The following is a 16,305-nucleotide window of genomic DNA, read 5'->3' on the forward strand; positions in this document are numbered from 1 at the left end:
CAGAACTGCTACCTGCTGAATTCACTAGACTATGATTAAAACTGCACTGACCCTGAAACAAGAGACTTCCAGACTCAGACAGCTTGTCAAAAATCTAATTAAATGACATTAAGGTAAACACTGTGGCATTGTAGTAGAACTAAGAAAAAATTCACCTGAAAAGGCCAAGATCCCTCAGATTTGTTGAATCAGTCTTCTCGTGCTATACAGTTACAACAGAATATGCTGATGTCTAAACATGCAATGAAGAATGTTGCTAGTATTTTCTGTGGCAATGAAGTTGCAATCCTGCTGTGCTTGTTTATTAAGGAAAATCACAAGCATTTGCTGAAGCTTTGTTCCAGCAGCTAAGAACAAGTTCAACACCCGTAGGCACTTTCGTGATGAAAGTGAATGGCAAGAATTTTTACATGTATTAGATTTAAATATTCTATACTGGAACTATTTTCATACAGAGAAACATGCAATAAATTTAGCAGACAACAGGAATTCATCAATCTCTATTTGCAATTTTCCTCTCAAGGATAATCAACACCTCATGTCTCTGCCTTGTTGCAAGTCAAAATCTAATTAGTCCTGTCATCAGAAAGATCTACTGCTTCCCACATTTATTGCAGTTTCTTTCCAAAATAACCATTCAGTTAATAAAAGCAGAGATAAAATGCATGACTCTGTAAAATAATTGTACAAACATGAATATAATTATGAGTCATTGAACATAAGGCTCTATGCCAAGTTGAATCATGATTATTACCAGAACCAATTACAAGAACTAATGGTTGTTGTTCTTTTTAAAAAAATTAAAATGAACCAAGTTTTTAAATGGTCCAGAGGACCACATTTATGGCTTCTTCACATTTGTTTAGCTAAGGGCACTAACTATTCTGCACTCAAAACCAAGGAAGAGCATCATCAAAATCACTAAATACTTGTATGTTCAAGGATAATTAAAAGGCTCTTCTCAGAAAACATTGCATAGGTATCAATATTTTACTTTAATATTGACTTGTGGTTATGAAGAGCCTGGCGTTTTTTAGCTCTTGAACGTGGATAAACATATTTATATGTATATACTAGTGTGGATGTTAAGATTTGTTACCAAATCATACGAGTATTTTCTAAGAAACTCTCTCTTACTTCTTCCAAATCTAAAAAATGTTTTTGTGCCAGACTATAAAGATTTGGATGTTGTGGTCAACTGAGAACATGGTGGGGCTCTGGAACAATCAGCTGGTCACAATGGTGCTAGCTGTCAATTCACAGCTGCTAAAAGGCAACTCAAAGAACCAGCATTTTACTAACATTACTAATGTTAATGTTCTATGTAAGCAATGCTAGAGTAGTCAGCATATACGCAGATGGGAATAAGTGTATTTTTGTAACTGAACGTAAGAAAGCAGGCATTCATGCAATCTCTGTGTTAGAAATAATTCATTTTTGGAACATAATCACATCATAGCACTAGACCCTTGTGATCTCTTACACTGTAAGACATACAGGGTTGTTGAAGTATTTCTTCCTGTGTCTGTGCCGAGGCTTCAATCTTTTCATTCACAGTGTACTGTAATAATGGATTAGCCCAATGCAGAGACCGAATAGTAATAGCGATCACTACCTTGGATTAATATACATTAAATTGCATTTGTACTCACTTTATTCTTTGTCCAGCATAGTCACTTTAAAAAATCCTCTCCCTTTTACAGCATTATTAACCTCACAAAGTGAAGCTTATCTCCCCCTGCAAATTCTCTAATATTGAAATTTTTGTGGGAGGTCCCACAGCTTAATGTATTCTAACTAATGCAAAACTTCACTCAAAAACTGAACAATCCAGTCAGGATGTGATGTACTTGCAAACTTTTCTACATAAAAGGTTTTGTGCAGTGCCATTATAGTTTCTTACTGCCATGTTAGTCCAATTTCTGACTTATATATCAATTTAGAGGGACAAATTATCCTTGTAAGCCAATACTTTGGTGTGTAAGGTACTGTAGGACTGATTTTATATTACTGCTTCAAAAATTCAGGAAAGACAAGTTGCATATATTTAAGTACAAGGTATGCAGTTCAGTTAGACCACTTCAGCACTGAGTACAATGCTAGAAATAAGCTGCCAATAGACAGAAGCTACAGCTAACCATCCATATTAAAAGCAAGCATCCTAACTTCAAACAACCATCTGCATCCTACCTCCACTGCACTCTCTGTTGGGACACTGCAAATTGCAACAGGTATTTCTTCTACCCATAACTGTTACTGAAAAAACATGAGCATAGATTGGCAATGTTCACATGTATCACTCAACCATGGCTAAACCATGGTTTAGCATTACAAACCACAGCAACCTCTCCTCCTCAGGTGCAGCCATGAGGAAGGGTTCAGAAACGTTCATTTCGGATTTAGATTTCAGCTTGTTGTGGTCCAAACCTGGACAAACTACGGTTAGACTTAGCCATGGTTAGTGGAAACAAGCCAACTACAAACCATGAGTTATGAAGCTGGATTGTTGTCACCAGCTTAAATTAAGACTGATCACAGTTTGTGGTTCAGATAAAATGCTAAACAGTGGTTAATAAAAAGAACATATATGGAAGCTTCCTCCTCATGGTCATGGAAGAGGAGAAAACACAAGCCCTAGGCTTGCCATGGCTTGAACTCATACCACTAAACCATGGTTAGCTTTACAAGCAAACTGAGTCACTGCCATCTCGACAAGTGAGATGCCTATACAAAACCCCACAAAGCCCTATAACTTCAGTGAGATGGACTCTGGGTATCATAATTTTTGAAGATTAACCTATCTTACAGAAATGTGGAGAAAAATTAGAAAAGGTATTGTAAATAATCTTATGCCCTGAAATGCCTTATAAAAATGATATAAATTACTGGTACTTTAGGAGCCTAAATATTAACTCATAGCTATAGAGAGAAAAATGTTACTAAGTTCAGACAGTGTCCAAGAAACAAAATGATTTAAATCTATGTATGACTGAAAGCCAGAGGAATTGGAAATATGCCTTCTAATTCTGTGTTACCAGCGTCGTAAGAACTAAAATAGAACAGCACAACAAAATAACTTAGATGCTTTAAAGGGGATTCAAAGGGCATTAAAACAGATGGCGATTTATACAATTTTCAAGTTTGGATCACCATAGAAATCTGGCATTGTTACAAAATTCAGAGTATATATATTAAAAGAATCTCCTAACAAAGAACAGCAAGCTGCTGTTAAGCACTCAAATCCTATTGACTTTCAGAAGGAGTGCTTGGTGGCTATTAGCACCTTTAAAATTCCATAGAAAAGCCAAGTTCTTTTCTTCAACTTGAGAAACCTGTTCACCAAAAACGTTAGGAAAACAACAGGCCCCTAGTTCACAATACAAACGACCTAGTTCACACATAATGATAAACCATGGTTTACCATGATGAGGATGAGCTGCAGCAAGTCTTGGGCTTGCACATTTTTATCTTCCCAAGCATGGCCACAAAGAAATGCTATGAGTAATCTATGATTAATAAAAGTAAGCTAGTTTTATAACCCATGGTTTGAAGTTGTCTTGTACAGTTAACACTAACTTGTAGTTTGTTCAGGTTTGAATGTCACCATAAGCTAAGATTAGTTTAAGTGAAAGCCTGAGGTTCGCTTTCATAGCACTGTGTAGAAAGGATGAGGTGCAAGTTTCTCCTCTCAATTCCTTTCTCTTTTTTTCCAGAGAATTAGGAAACAAGGGGAGGGGTAGGAAGAAGCACAGGCTACCTGCACTGTAGGTTGCTTGTATATAATAAACAAACTCCTATAGACAGCATCATTTTTTAAACTACCTGATCTAAGCCAAAGGGTTGTAACTTTTTTGCAACTGGGGTGGGGAAATTATAGACTAACTGGGAAGGGGTATTAGAGAATTTTTTTATGTTATCTTGCATTACACTGCAGAAATGCTCAGAAATCAAACTACTTGAGACATAACATGGCATAATCCAAAACTTTACTTTGGTCATATCACCACTGAATGCATCCAATGGCTTGCCAGAGCAACTTTCAGCACACAATTTAGCAAGTAATTTTTAATCCCATTGACCTCATTACAGCCCAAAAATTGGCTGTGTGGCAGAGCAATCTTGTAGCATGACCAGCTCTAATGGGCATATGACTCGCTATGTACCCCAGCCAACTTGAAGTCATGTGAAATGACCCTTAAAATAGCCTGCTGCTTTCAACAATATGTGTATTATGAAAAAAACTAAAAAATAAGAAATGTTCAGTATTGTGCCTTAAAATATTTATAATGTAAATCTCAATGAAGTTGTGCACTTGTTACAGGTATAATTAATTAGTACAAGACTTCAAATCATAACCCCCCTCCAAACCCCTCTCTCTCTTCAATCCAATTCCTAAAAATGTTGGCCTATTTTGTAAAAGCGCATATCTAATCCCATTTCCTAAAGATGCTGGCCTATGTGTGCATATTATTTTGATCATTTCAGATTCAGACACTGAATCTCAATTTCTTACTAATAAAACAAAATATAGATATCCATGCCATTTAAAAAACAACAAAAAACAACCCACATACCTGGTTCTTTTCGGCCTGGTTTTTCAAACCGCCTGTCCCCCCTAGAAAGGCAAAATAGCAAATTACTAAAGCATTTGGAAACATTTAAGATGGGTATGGATCACAATTATTTCTGTGATGTAGGAATAACAAGTTGAAATAATGTTTTATTAATAGCATACTCTGGACAGAATATATATACAGATATAGGCATCAGAACAGATAACAAAAGTCATTCTGAAGACAAACCTGTAAAAACATGTGTGTTACTGATGTATTTCTACTATCCATTTGCCCTAACAATCCAATGTTTTGTTATATTATTGAAGCTCTTAATATTTGTTATTGTCAATGCATGCATCCTATTTTAGTGCATACTAATGTGCCACGAATATCAATCTATATTAACTCGATGACACTAATTTATTTTTAAAAGTCTGATCTTGATTTGTCTTCTCACAAACTAGGGTAAGTTTATAAAAATATAACACATATGAAGGGAAATCCCCACTGGTTAACTAATATTTGCTTGTTGGAAAAATATAGCTGATGTTTTCCCTCTCAGCATTTCAGGAAGACATCAGGAAGAATTAATTTGACGTTTCTGAGTCACAATTTATGTGTTTCCTTATGTGGATCAATTTATTTCAACCCATTAGAATACAGTTTAGTTTAGAATCCACTGTGCTGCTTAAGATCATTCAAGTGGTTTGTGCTAGCCCAATACAATTTGACTTGCCCCCACTCTTTGAACAGTTAAATCAAATGCCATTAACACAAACTGCTTTTGAAATTTGCCCTGGTTTCAAAAGCATTACCTTGAAGTGGAGGCATTTGCTGTTGAAATCAATCTAAAGTCCTCTTTTGATTACAGATCTAATTCATTAGTTCTTTGGATACTGACCATAATCTCGTCTCTCCTAAGCAGGTTCAATTCTTCCTTGTTCTCTCAGTTATTCTAGATAAGTACTCAGCCATGATGTCTTGAAGGCTACCAATTTCAGATTTTTCTTAAATTCTACAAGTGATAATTATGTTTTGTAACTTGATTTCCTAAATCATCATATCATCCAATATTGCCCTGGTTCAGTTTCACAACAGATGCAGTCCATGTCAATGTATATGTTTATTGAATTACCTTTCTTCCCAGCTCTGTGATCTGTGCATTTCTCTGCCCCCTCCTCGTCCAAATCCACCTTCTACATCATCAAAACTTCTTTGGTAGAAACCACTTTCTCCTCTACCTCTACCTGAAAGACAAAATATGGTTGAGATCTTATAAATTTTACCATTTTCCCCTTTGGAACCAACAAGACCAAAGCTGATTCTTGCACTTTGCCAAAGTGCCAATCTTCCTTCAAAGCGAGCTCTTAGGAAGACCAATTAGAAAATGCAAATTGTTTGATTTTTCATAAATCATAGGTTTATAGCAAAGCAGGTGCTGTCTTACATGAAAGGCAACTACTGGGCCATGGGTGGAATCTGAACCACAGAGAACCATCAGTTGGTCCAGAGAAAGTGTTGAGGGCTCCTGGCACTTGTCCTATTATGACTGGCAATTCTATGAAGCCGAATCAATAAATGATGTTTCCTCTTCCTCAGTCACCAGTAAATATTAAGAAAATAAAACTATTAAAGTAAACACTTAAATAAAATATTGAAACTACCTCTTTTACATCTTTCTTGTACACCATTTATTATCACTGCACTTTAGCTGAAGGACTGCAACTTTCCAGTCATATTTGAGAGCTCAGTAAGAATTTAAATTAAAAAAGGAAAGGAATAATCATGTGTGCATTGCTGGGCAACCACACAAGCATTCCTTCTAATTTCTGAGTTACTCCCATTTTCTGCTCCCCCACCAGCATGAACCCTGCTGGAAAGTTATGCAGTTGTCATTTCTCTTAAAAGTAGTGGCAGAAACAGTGCAGGAATTACTAGCACAGGTGTATGGCCCAATGACAACACTAGTACTAGATTGCCAAATACTGTTGCTACAGTAAAAGGCTTTAAGTGAGGAGCAATGTAATACAAAATACACTTTCCCCCAGCACACAGTTAGGACACTCTACTTTAGGAACATTAGCATAAAATACTACAAAACCAAATATGCACTGGCGAACATCATTTAAATATGCTTGCAAGATTGAAAATTTAAGCATAATCACTGCTAGATTATTGTATTTCTTTTTCATATCTAAGTCACAGTAAAAATGAGTAAAGAACAGCACAAGCATGGTTCAATAGAAAGCCTACAAAACTGTGATTTGCCATCATCCTTTAAATGCCTGTTGATTTTTTTTTATGCTACCCAGTTTATGTAGACAATTAAGAAAACATATGTCTGCAACAGCTAGTTGGTGGTCTATTATTTAAATGTTTACATGATTACTATTGTGTACAGATACTGTTTTTTATGATATAGCGGATTATAATTTTTTTATAAATAAATAAAAACAATATTATTTAAAGCAGGGATGGTTAACCTATGGGTGACATACAGCCTAGAAGAGAGATACATAACTAGTAAAATGGTCTCCCAACAAGACCCACCAAAATATATTTTTAAAACCTGACTGCTCCTATGAGTCCCCCAGTGTGGTGCCATATGGCAAAAAGCTTTTTGTGGTCCTAAGGCACTCCAAAATTTTATTTTAAAAGAAATTTCTAATTTTAACTTTAAAAAACAAACAAAATTAACTTAATATCTTTTTACAGACTTCTCCCATAGATATCCATAGATATCCCACTGTGATAACAAAAGGTTTTCTGGGCCTTCCAAATATCAACGTATTATTATTATTACATTTAAAAAACAACAACTGACCACTCCAACAGGTTTCCCCCTGCTGTGATCCTGCAATCCTAAATTTATAGCCCCCCCCACTACACCCAAAGTGTGTTCTTTTCTATAATAACAAAAAATGATCACGAATGCTTTGAAGCTCTTTACATTCTTTTAAATTCTTGCCTCAAGTAGTTTTTGTTCTACACTTCTATGCTACAGAGATATCTATGACCAGCTCCATGCAGTCTGTTAACTGAATTCAACTATTAGGTCTACATTTCTTGCAGGTTGTCATAACTACTGTATTTTACATCGGTTCATTTTACTACGTCACATTGCAGAGAAAGGTCTAAGATGACTGTGTAGGCCATTAAGGGCAGAAATTGTTTATCCCATCTTTCCTTCCAAAGAAAGAAAAGCCATGGCAGATTATAAACCCCCAACATCTTTATACGGGGTTAAGCAGTTTAATTCTAAAATGTAACAATGACACTACTTTACGTTCACAAAGCCTCTCACCTCGGCCTCTAGAGGAACTTCGACCTCGAGGAGCCCCTACCACCGTTCCTCCACCTCGTCCCATCAATCGTAGGACAGCAGCACTATTTACAGACATAGAGAAATTTCTCTGCCGAAAAGAAGAAACATGGTGAGAGAAATATTTTGTAACAATACTATCATAAAACCAGACCTATCTCCACCCCCACCCCCCGCAAAATTCTAATGTATTATTCAGCAATTTTCAAATCAAAATAGATAAAGCTACGTAGGTATTGCTGGTGAACTTCTGAGATCACAATTTCCTTCAATTTTCAAATATCAAAATGAGCTTTTCGCATATGAATGCTCTAGAGTGTTTAAACAGTGCTTTGACTCACTAGTAGAATATATGTGAAAGGAAAGAACCCATGTTCAATCTCGTTAAAAAGGATCGCAGATAAACAGCAGAGCTAAGAAATAATTCTGCTGAGACCTTGAAAAGTTGTTGCCAGTAAGAACAGCAAGTACTGGGTCAGATGGACCAACAGTCCAACGCACTACAAGACAGCTTCATGTGTTCATCATGTTTAGAATATTAATTATGCAGTTACTTTGCATTTGTGTATAGTGGATGTCCCTTAAGACATCAAGGAATGATTTTTCTTTTTCAGATTAAAGAAAGTGACTTAAGTTTCAAGTTATATGAATTACAGAATACAGCAAAGCAAGTGATTATATGCATATTTAGATATGATATTTGTATTAGGTTCAAGCTCCTCCCTTCTCTCCAGCCCTGCTCCAAAATGCATCAAATGAGAAGATTGGATTTTGGTTTAAACTATCTATAGTTTGCTAGTATGTCAAACTAGGAACTCTCTTAACTGATCTGTGTGTAACACAGTCCCTTATTTCCTGTTGTATATGCTATTCATGAAAGGGTTAATAGCTACAAATGTAGCAACATAAGAGGACACCTAAATAATATTACTTGTAAATCCCATTGTGTTCAGAAGGACTTACTGTGGATTTTAATATTTATCTTTTAAATTATAATTTTCTAATGGCTTTGGATTTTATATTTTTAATTGTGAGTCACCTTGAACAATTATTTGGACAGGCAGGAAATAAATATATCAAATAAAGGAGAAAGAAAACAGCAATACAGAATTCAAGTATAAAATATTATGTCCTCCTGCAGTGTATTCTGCTGGAGCTTACTGTATTGGGGGGCAGAGGTAGAAAGCAACCACTTAGCCTATAAAAAGATTTTTAAAATGCCATTTCTAAAGTTTCTTATAATAATTAAATAGTAATTTCACAGCTTAAACAATGGTGGAGGGAACAATACTTTTTTGCATGTTTCAAAATGTGTTAAAAACTCCCTGGATTAACTTGCATACTTTGAATACCCTGTAAAATTCTCTCAGCCCAAGATCTCCCGAACCATACTTAGAATGAAGCATACCAATATCAGTTCCAGTTGAGTATCACTCCAAGGCTACTGCTTTGTATCTCAGTGCATCTCTCTAAACCTCAAGGATCAATGAGATACAATAGTGGAATATTCCACCTTTCCTACATTAATGAAGTAGAAGGCTTAAAGTGGTACCTTGGTTCTCAAACGCCAAAAATCCGGAAGTAAGTGTTCCGGTTTTCGAACATTTTTCGGAAGCTGAATGTCCGAAGCATCTGTTGGCTATTGTTGCTAGGGCACCTGCACCAATCAGAAGCTGCACCTTGGTTTTTGAACATTTTGGAAGTCAAACAGACTTCCGGAACAGATTAAGTTTGGCACTTTTGTTTTTGCTATTTATTTTGCGTTTTTGAGGCTTTCTCGGTTAATTTGTTTTTGTGACTGTGTGGAATCCAGTTCAGCTACTGATTGACTGATTGTCTGATTCATTCATTCATTCATTGTGTGAATGTGGTTATGGATAAAAGCCCCCCATCCAAAAATGACTACCATCAGTGCAGGTAACAAATAATAAAAATAATTTAATTTTTATCATCTACAATACTTATTTATTTTATAGTGCAGTACATTGATTATTGCTTTCATTTTATGCATGAATGCTCTCATTAGATAGTAAAATTCATGTTAAATTGTTGTTTGAGGGGTTGTTTTTAAATGTCTGGAACGGATTAATCAATTTTGCATTACTTTCTATGGGAAAGCGTGCCTTGGTTTTGGAACAGACTTTCGGAACAGATTAAGTTTGAGAACCAAGGTACCACTGTACAGAAATTCCCATTTTCTGTGAATTCAGAAACCAACCTGTTCTTCTTCTGTAAAAGGTACTAGTGCCAAGGGTGGTAAGGGCTCCTCCTGTAGAATAGGCAGAAACTCCTTATCGAGAAGGTCTGACGGTATCTGCAAGGGAAGAGAGAATGTAGCAAAATACATTGACCCTCAAAACATAAGGCCATGGACAATACCAATAGCCAAAAGAAAGTACAAAGCAAATAATTTTCTTTCTATGTCTTTTTCCAGGTCTCAATATCTATTCAGACATATCTGGAAACCAAAAATGTATACTAATAAAGTGAATTATGGGCATAATTCTAGCAACTACTAAAAACTCCTTCAGAAACTTAAGCAACTAATGACCTTTCAAAGAAGTTGTTTAGAGTTTTATGAGTTTAGCATTTTCTCCTTGGTTTCATTAGCATACACTTAAAACTATGAATGGATTTGCAAACAACCAGACAGGAACATTCTTCTCCTAACTTACCTTACTATCTTTCAGGAAAAGTGCTAACATTTCTTCTCTCCCATAACGATAATCTGCTAATTTATACTTTGGCAAAGCTGGAGAAAGGGGAGGAGATGTCACACTCCCACCACTAGACAGAGCTCGCAGCCTACAGGAGAACAAATAGGGAAGAGGAAATTAAGACAACCAATTATGTACTCTGCCGTCAGGACAACAAACCTTCAGACTACAGTGATGTCACAACAGAAATCCCTTTCTATCCTGCAGAAGTAGCTAAAGAAAGCTATTTTTATATAGCTTAAGTTGAAAATTATTCACAAAAGACTCTTAAATGCACTTCACATAGTTTTAATGTGAAGTTCATATGGAGTCAACAGTTGGGATTTTTTATTTTATTCCATTATAACTGATGTTCTGAATTGGCTGTTGCTTAGGCCAATAGATCTAAATAGGTCACCATGCCGTTCACATTACAATTACAGGTGACACATGTGCAAAGGTGGATCAACATACTGATATTGAAGACCTGATACCACCATTCAGCACTGTCAAGTGCTGAATCCCATGTGCCCCACAGGGACCTGCTTTATTTTTCATTTTTTTCTAACACCTGCACAGATGAGCACCAAACTGAATGACTAAAGCTGCTACCAGCTACCCTGAACACATCTGGGTCCTTCCCCTCAATCATCACTATGCAATGCTTCATCATGAATCAAAGGAATTTTGGACAAAGTAAGATGGCAGTGGTTCTAATCACAGTATTCCTCCTGAGGTGAGCAGTGCTAAAAGGCACTGCCACCATCTCACCACAGGTCTCTACTATGGCTTCTCTCACTGGTGGCATTGCCACTGGTCCTCATCACTCCATCTCTTAGAGCCAGATGAACTGTCACTACTCTTGGTCCTTGATTCCCAGGAACAAACCTGGCCCTGGCTCTGTAATGCATATTCTGTTCTTAATAGTCTATGACTAAATATACTGAAAAGAAAAGCCTACAGCTTGAAGAAGTTGCTGCAATATAAGATATACAATGGCCAAGATTAAAGAACTCTATCTGCCCAGAAGGGTTTTATACTTGCTTTCCCACTAACAGCATTCCTACAGCCATGCTGCATGGCATATAGCTTCTGGAAGTAAATGGACATTTAAAAAAACCTTTGTGATACAGCATGAGAATGTCAGCTGCTCAAAGGAGAAAGTTCAACTTGGCTGGCAAAAACTCCTTGCCCATGACTAATTAGCTTTTTTTCAGGGTTTAGTCACAGAAAGCAGTATGCTACTAAGTACTGAAGGATGTACTATGATGACAAATTTGAAGATTTAAATTTATTACCCCATTCTCTTTCTCATTCGCCACCTATTTTCATCTTCTCAAATTCCCTCTACCTAGTCTCTTGAAGCTACTTACTTCAGAGACCTGTTCTATACACAGGGAGGCTACTGTACTCTGCACTAGATGGGACCCTGAAGGCCTATCTACCACATATGAGCCTGTCAGAGAACTCACTGTTTAATAAAGAACTATGTATACTGACCCTTAGGGTCAAAGGTTAGTGTGAAAAGCTTTCAACAACATCTTGTAAAAGTTACAGATACTAGCTGACCATGCAGGAAGCATTCCACAGTGCATAGAAATGCTATCCTCTTCCCTTCCTTTACCAGGCTGTTTACCCTCACAGCCTGCTCTACAGTGGATTGCAGCATTAAAGCAGCAGGCCTCCATCCTGCCTGCTGCTTCTTAGCTCTTGAAGAAGGCAGGGTATAGAAGCCTGAACAAACCCAATGTGTATAAAAAATCATCCCATGTATTATGTATCCCTTATTCTGATTCTGCACATGTGCCACCACACTTATTCTGAATTGGAAACCAGAATTATTGGAGATGCAGGAAAGTGATCTGTTCTGGATCCACAGCAGGCCTTCAAATAACAGTTCCATTTTTTTAAAGTTTCAGTGTGGTTTTCACTTCAGGTTCAGTTTGATTCTGAGTCACAACATGCATTTTCTAAGGTTTGAACTTTATTTTAGTTCCCAAAGTTTAATCAAACACAAATAAAACTAATACCTTATTCAGACAACCCCCCAAAACAAGTGTTTGGAGAACTAGGAATGGGTCACAGGTTTTTACACTCCCTCCTCGTGAATGGATTGCCACCAGCATTTTAAAGCTGCTCTAACCAGTTTCCCATAATGTCTCAATTGGGCAACTACCTGTATTATCAGCACACAACACAATAAGTATTTGCATCTCAACAGCCACATTTTGATGCTAAACCTGTGAAGTGTGATGTGAACTGGCCTTTGACAGGAGGAAGAGTTTGGTTTTGAAGCCAAATCGCTTTGCATTTTGAACCATAAACTGTGATTAATGTTAACTATGGCTTATTTAAACAAGCTGGATTCATAACCAATGGTTGGACGTTGGTCTTAACAAACTGTTAAGATAACTGCAGTTTCATCAGACAAGATGACAAATGAGCCATTTTTATGCAAAAAATGGAAGCAAACATAAATGCAGCTTTATTTACATGATGTGCTTTAAGTCCAGAATTATGTATCAAAGATCTCCAAGGACAGAGGTTTTCAGACCAATGGCATCTTAGCTGCTGTCTGTAACAGTAACCAGTGACTAAGGGTTGTAATTTGTTTCTTTGTATAGAACGAGATGAGCGTGCAACCCCCAAGTTGTCTACGACTGGACCTAATGATCAGGGGTACCTTAACCTTTTTATATTGTATAAAGTGTAAATTGCAGGTAAATGTAAACCTATCTAAAATAATACTGTTGTATTAAAAGGCAGCTAAACTGAAGTCCAGCATCTGCACACACCTGAATCTCCTTACAAGTATTCAATAAAAGCTACTGCTAACTAGTGGAGAGCCAGCAATCAAAACGTTACTCTGAAATATTACAAAAACTATATAATGTTAAAATCAAAGCTTATCTCATACAACTTTTCAGATGTTTGATCACTCCTCTTATTTATAATTTAGGAGGATACAAGGCACTCCAACTAGCAATTTGGGATTAACCTCATTAGTTTGCTGCCACCATGTGGTAGCTCTTTTCATGACATTTAAATAAACATCACTTGTGAATAACCTTCCACTTTTGTACGAACCAAGAATCTGAAAAAGTAAGTACTATATAATGGAAAGTATGAAAGGTATCAAAACAATACTTTCTGAAACTCTAAAGCAGAGGTAAGGAACCTCAGGTCCAGGGGCCAGCTATAGTCTTTCAAGCCTCCATGTCTTCCCAGGACACACATCCCTTCACCCTTTACTTGTCCTGCTCCATACCCTTCTCAACTGCCTTAAACTGTGATGACTCCTCTTGCTTGCCTTCCTAAATGGCGGATGGGGAGCTGTGTATGTAGGAACCTCTGGTTTTTGTGTGGCTGGAATGTAGCCTACCGCACGAAGGCCAGACTTATCTCTATAGTTTCTAGCCTTGCCCATCACTGGCACGTAGCCCCTGAAAGCTGCCCACAAAGTAATGTGGCCCTCAGGTAGACCCCACTTCTGCTCAAAATTAATGTGCCAAAAAGCTACTAATGATTTTTAATTAAAGTAATTTTTAATGTGTGGTTAAAAACAAAAACACACATTAAAAATTATCTATTAGATAAGAAAAAAGAAGTGGATTTTCATAATATAATTTATTGAACAATGCCGTGCATATATATGTCCATTAAAAGCTTATATATTGTTTTATATTGATTTGCTTTATAACTGCAATGGTTGTTCTAGGCCCTGTTGCTTATAAAATAAAACCAACTGAGGTTGCAGTCTGAAGCAGAGGGGAGATGGAACAAGAGACTTTTAACTCTTTCTACTTGTTCCATTTTCCCACCAAGAATTGTCCCTTAGATTACTTTTATTCCAGCTGAGGAAAAGGCAGGAGTGCCTATATTTCCCTCTGAGGGTGTAAGAATATTTTTCAGAGGAAAATGAAACAAAGCAAAATGGTTAAGAAACCTCCCCATCAGTCTTCCACTTCACATTACTACCTTCTCAGCTGTTCTAAATAAAAATAGAGAGGCATAAAATGCATAGAGGCCTCAAAGCACTTGGTGACTTTCTTATTTCCAAGTAAAAGCAAGAATAGTGTTATAATGGTGAATTTACAGCAGCAGTTTTTGCTTTGTACCTTCTTTGTGACAAAAACTTCTGCTCAGCACTCTCCCACTGGTGGGAGGGGAAACAGGTGATTTCTGCCAATAGCCGCTTCTTTCTGCAGCCCCCTATGCTGCCCTCATCTGCTTTTCTTTGGTAAACATTTAAGACTAGGAAAGCGGGTTGGAAATTGTTTCAGAGGAGGGAGCAAGGAACATGCATTCCCAAGATTACTTCCTGCTTTTCAAATCATGCTTATTAGTAACAGAAGGATGAGAATGAATGAAAATATCCTGTTGAACTGTGAAGTATTAATCTTTTGAATAATGTACTGTTAAGTATGCACGTTTGCACAAAAAAATGCCATTTCATTAAAATATAGTTCTGGAAAGCTTATATATGAACTATGTACACTTTTCCTGCATGAAGATATTTTATCCCACTACAGGAGGCAGTGGAACACAGGAGTGCCTGGTGTGCTGTGGTCCATGGGATCACAAAGAGTCAGACACGACTAAACAACAACAAATTTTAATACCAACAGTATTTTTACTGTAAGGAATGGCAAACTTTACTTGAATAAGCAAAGGTGATCCTTATCCATTCTTTCCTGAACATCCATACTGGATGATGAGAACAAGTCTGAAGATGCTGAGTAACCACTGTGCAGTCAAAGCCATGGACAATTTCTTTCTAACAATGTCTTACTTAAGGAAATGTTTAACCACACTTTCAACATAGAATGTACAACACAGTGGGAAGCTCACTCCAATAACACATACATCCTGCATATCACTGTGACCCCGAAACTGTATATGGTTGCAAGGAAGAGTGACAATAAGCAGCAAAAGTATTGTATTTTCTGTCTGTGCTATCTCCTGGTGGGAAAGGAAGTAACTAACATCTATAGCCCTCAGTGCTCCTTTTAAATATTTCTCTCCCTTAGTATCATTCTGATTTATTCTAACTGAAATGTCCTCACAAAAGGGGATTTCTTCAACATTGTGACAACAGGCTCCTGCTTCTTAATTCAAGCCAGGGATATAATTAACCAGCTGTAATTAAAAAAAAAAGCTAGTTCAACAACTCAAATATACTTTCTCATTCACCATTTGAAGCAATCCATCTACAAGCCAAATGTTGTCAAACTCATTAGTGAAAACTTCTCAAGACATAAATATTATAGGTAACTCACCACTCAGGCCCAAAGTTAAGCGTCTGGGTTTCTGCTGCCATTTTTTTTTTAAAAAAGTTTTAACCTGAAAAAGAAATGCAATGAATCAGTAATCTTATATCAACATATGATAAGCTAAAACTAGTTGTTCCAATCCAGATATTCCCAACTGCATCAACATTTAGAGCTGATATTTTCCCTGCTGATGAGGTGGGATGGGGAGCAGGGGGTGCCTGAAGTTATTTCTCCCCATTCAGAGGGGAAAGAGTGAAGGGCTGTGCCCTCATAGAATCGTAGAGTTGGAAGCGATACCAAGGGTCATCTAGTCCAACCCCCTGCAATGCAGCAATCTCAACAAAAGTATCTATGACAAAAGGCTATCCAACCTCTGCTAAAAAACCTTCAAAGAAGGACAGGTGACCACCTTCCAAGGGAGTCTGCTCTACTCAGATATGAGAAACCCTCCACTTACA

At 37.0% G+C, this 16,305-nt stretch overlaps 1 protein-coding gene across 1 annotated transcript in view; it reads right to left on the reverse strand.

Annotated features, from left to right (window-relative positions):
* Window positions 1-16,305, reverse strand: part of GIGYF2 (GRB10 interacting GYF protein 2) — a 75,083-nt gene that overhangs the window by 45,068 nt on the left and 13,710 nt on the right. Inside the window, 6 exon segments of the mRNA XM_033150017.1 lie at window positions 4,575-4,615; window positions 5,692-5,803; window positions 7,861-7,969; window positions 10,097-10,192; window positions 10,554-10,683; window positions 15,854-15,917. Of these exon segments, the coding sequence (XP_033005908.1) occupies window positions 4,575-4,615; window positions 5,692-5,803; window positions 7,861-7,969; window positions 10,097-10,192; window positions 10,554-10,683; window positions 15,854-15,894 (529 nt within the window). The 5' untranslated portion in view covers window positions 15,895-15,917.

Source organism: Lacerta agilis, chromosome 5 (genome assembly GCF_009819535.1).
Source record: "Lacerta agilis isolate rLacAgi1 chromosome 5, rLacAgi1.pri, whole genome shotgun sequence".
NCBI classification, from domain to species: Eukaryota; Metazoa; Chordata; class Lepidosauria; order Squamata; family Lacertidae; genus Lacerta; species Lacerta agilis.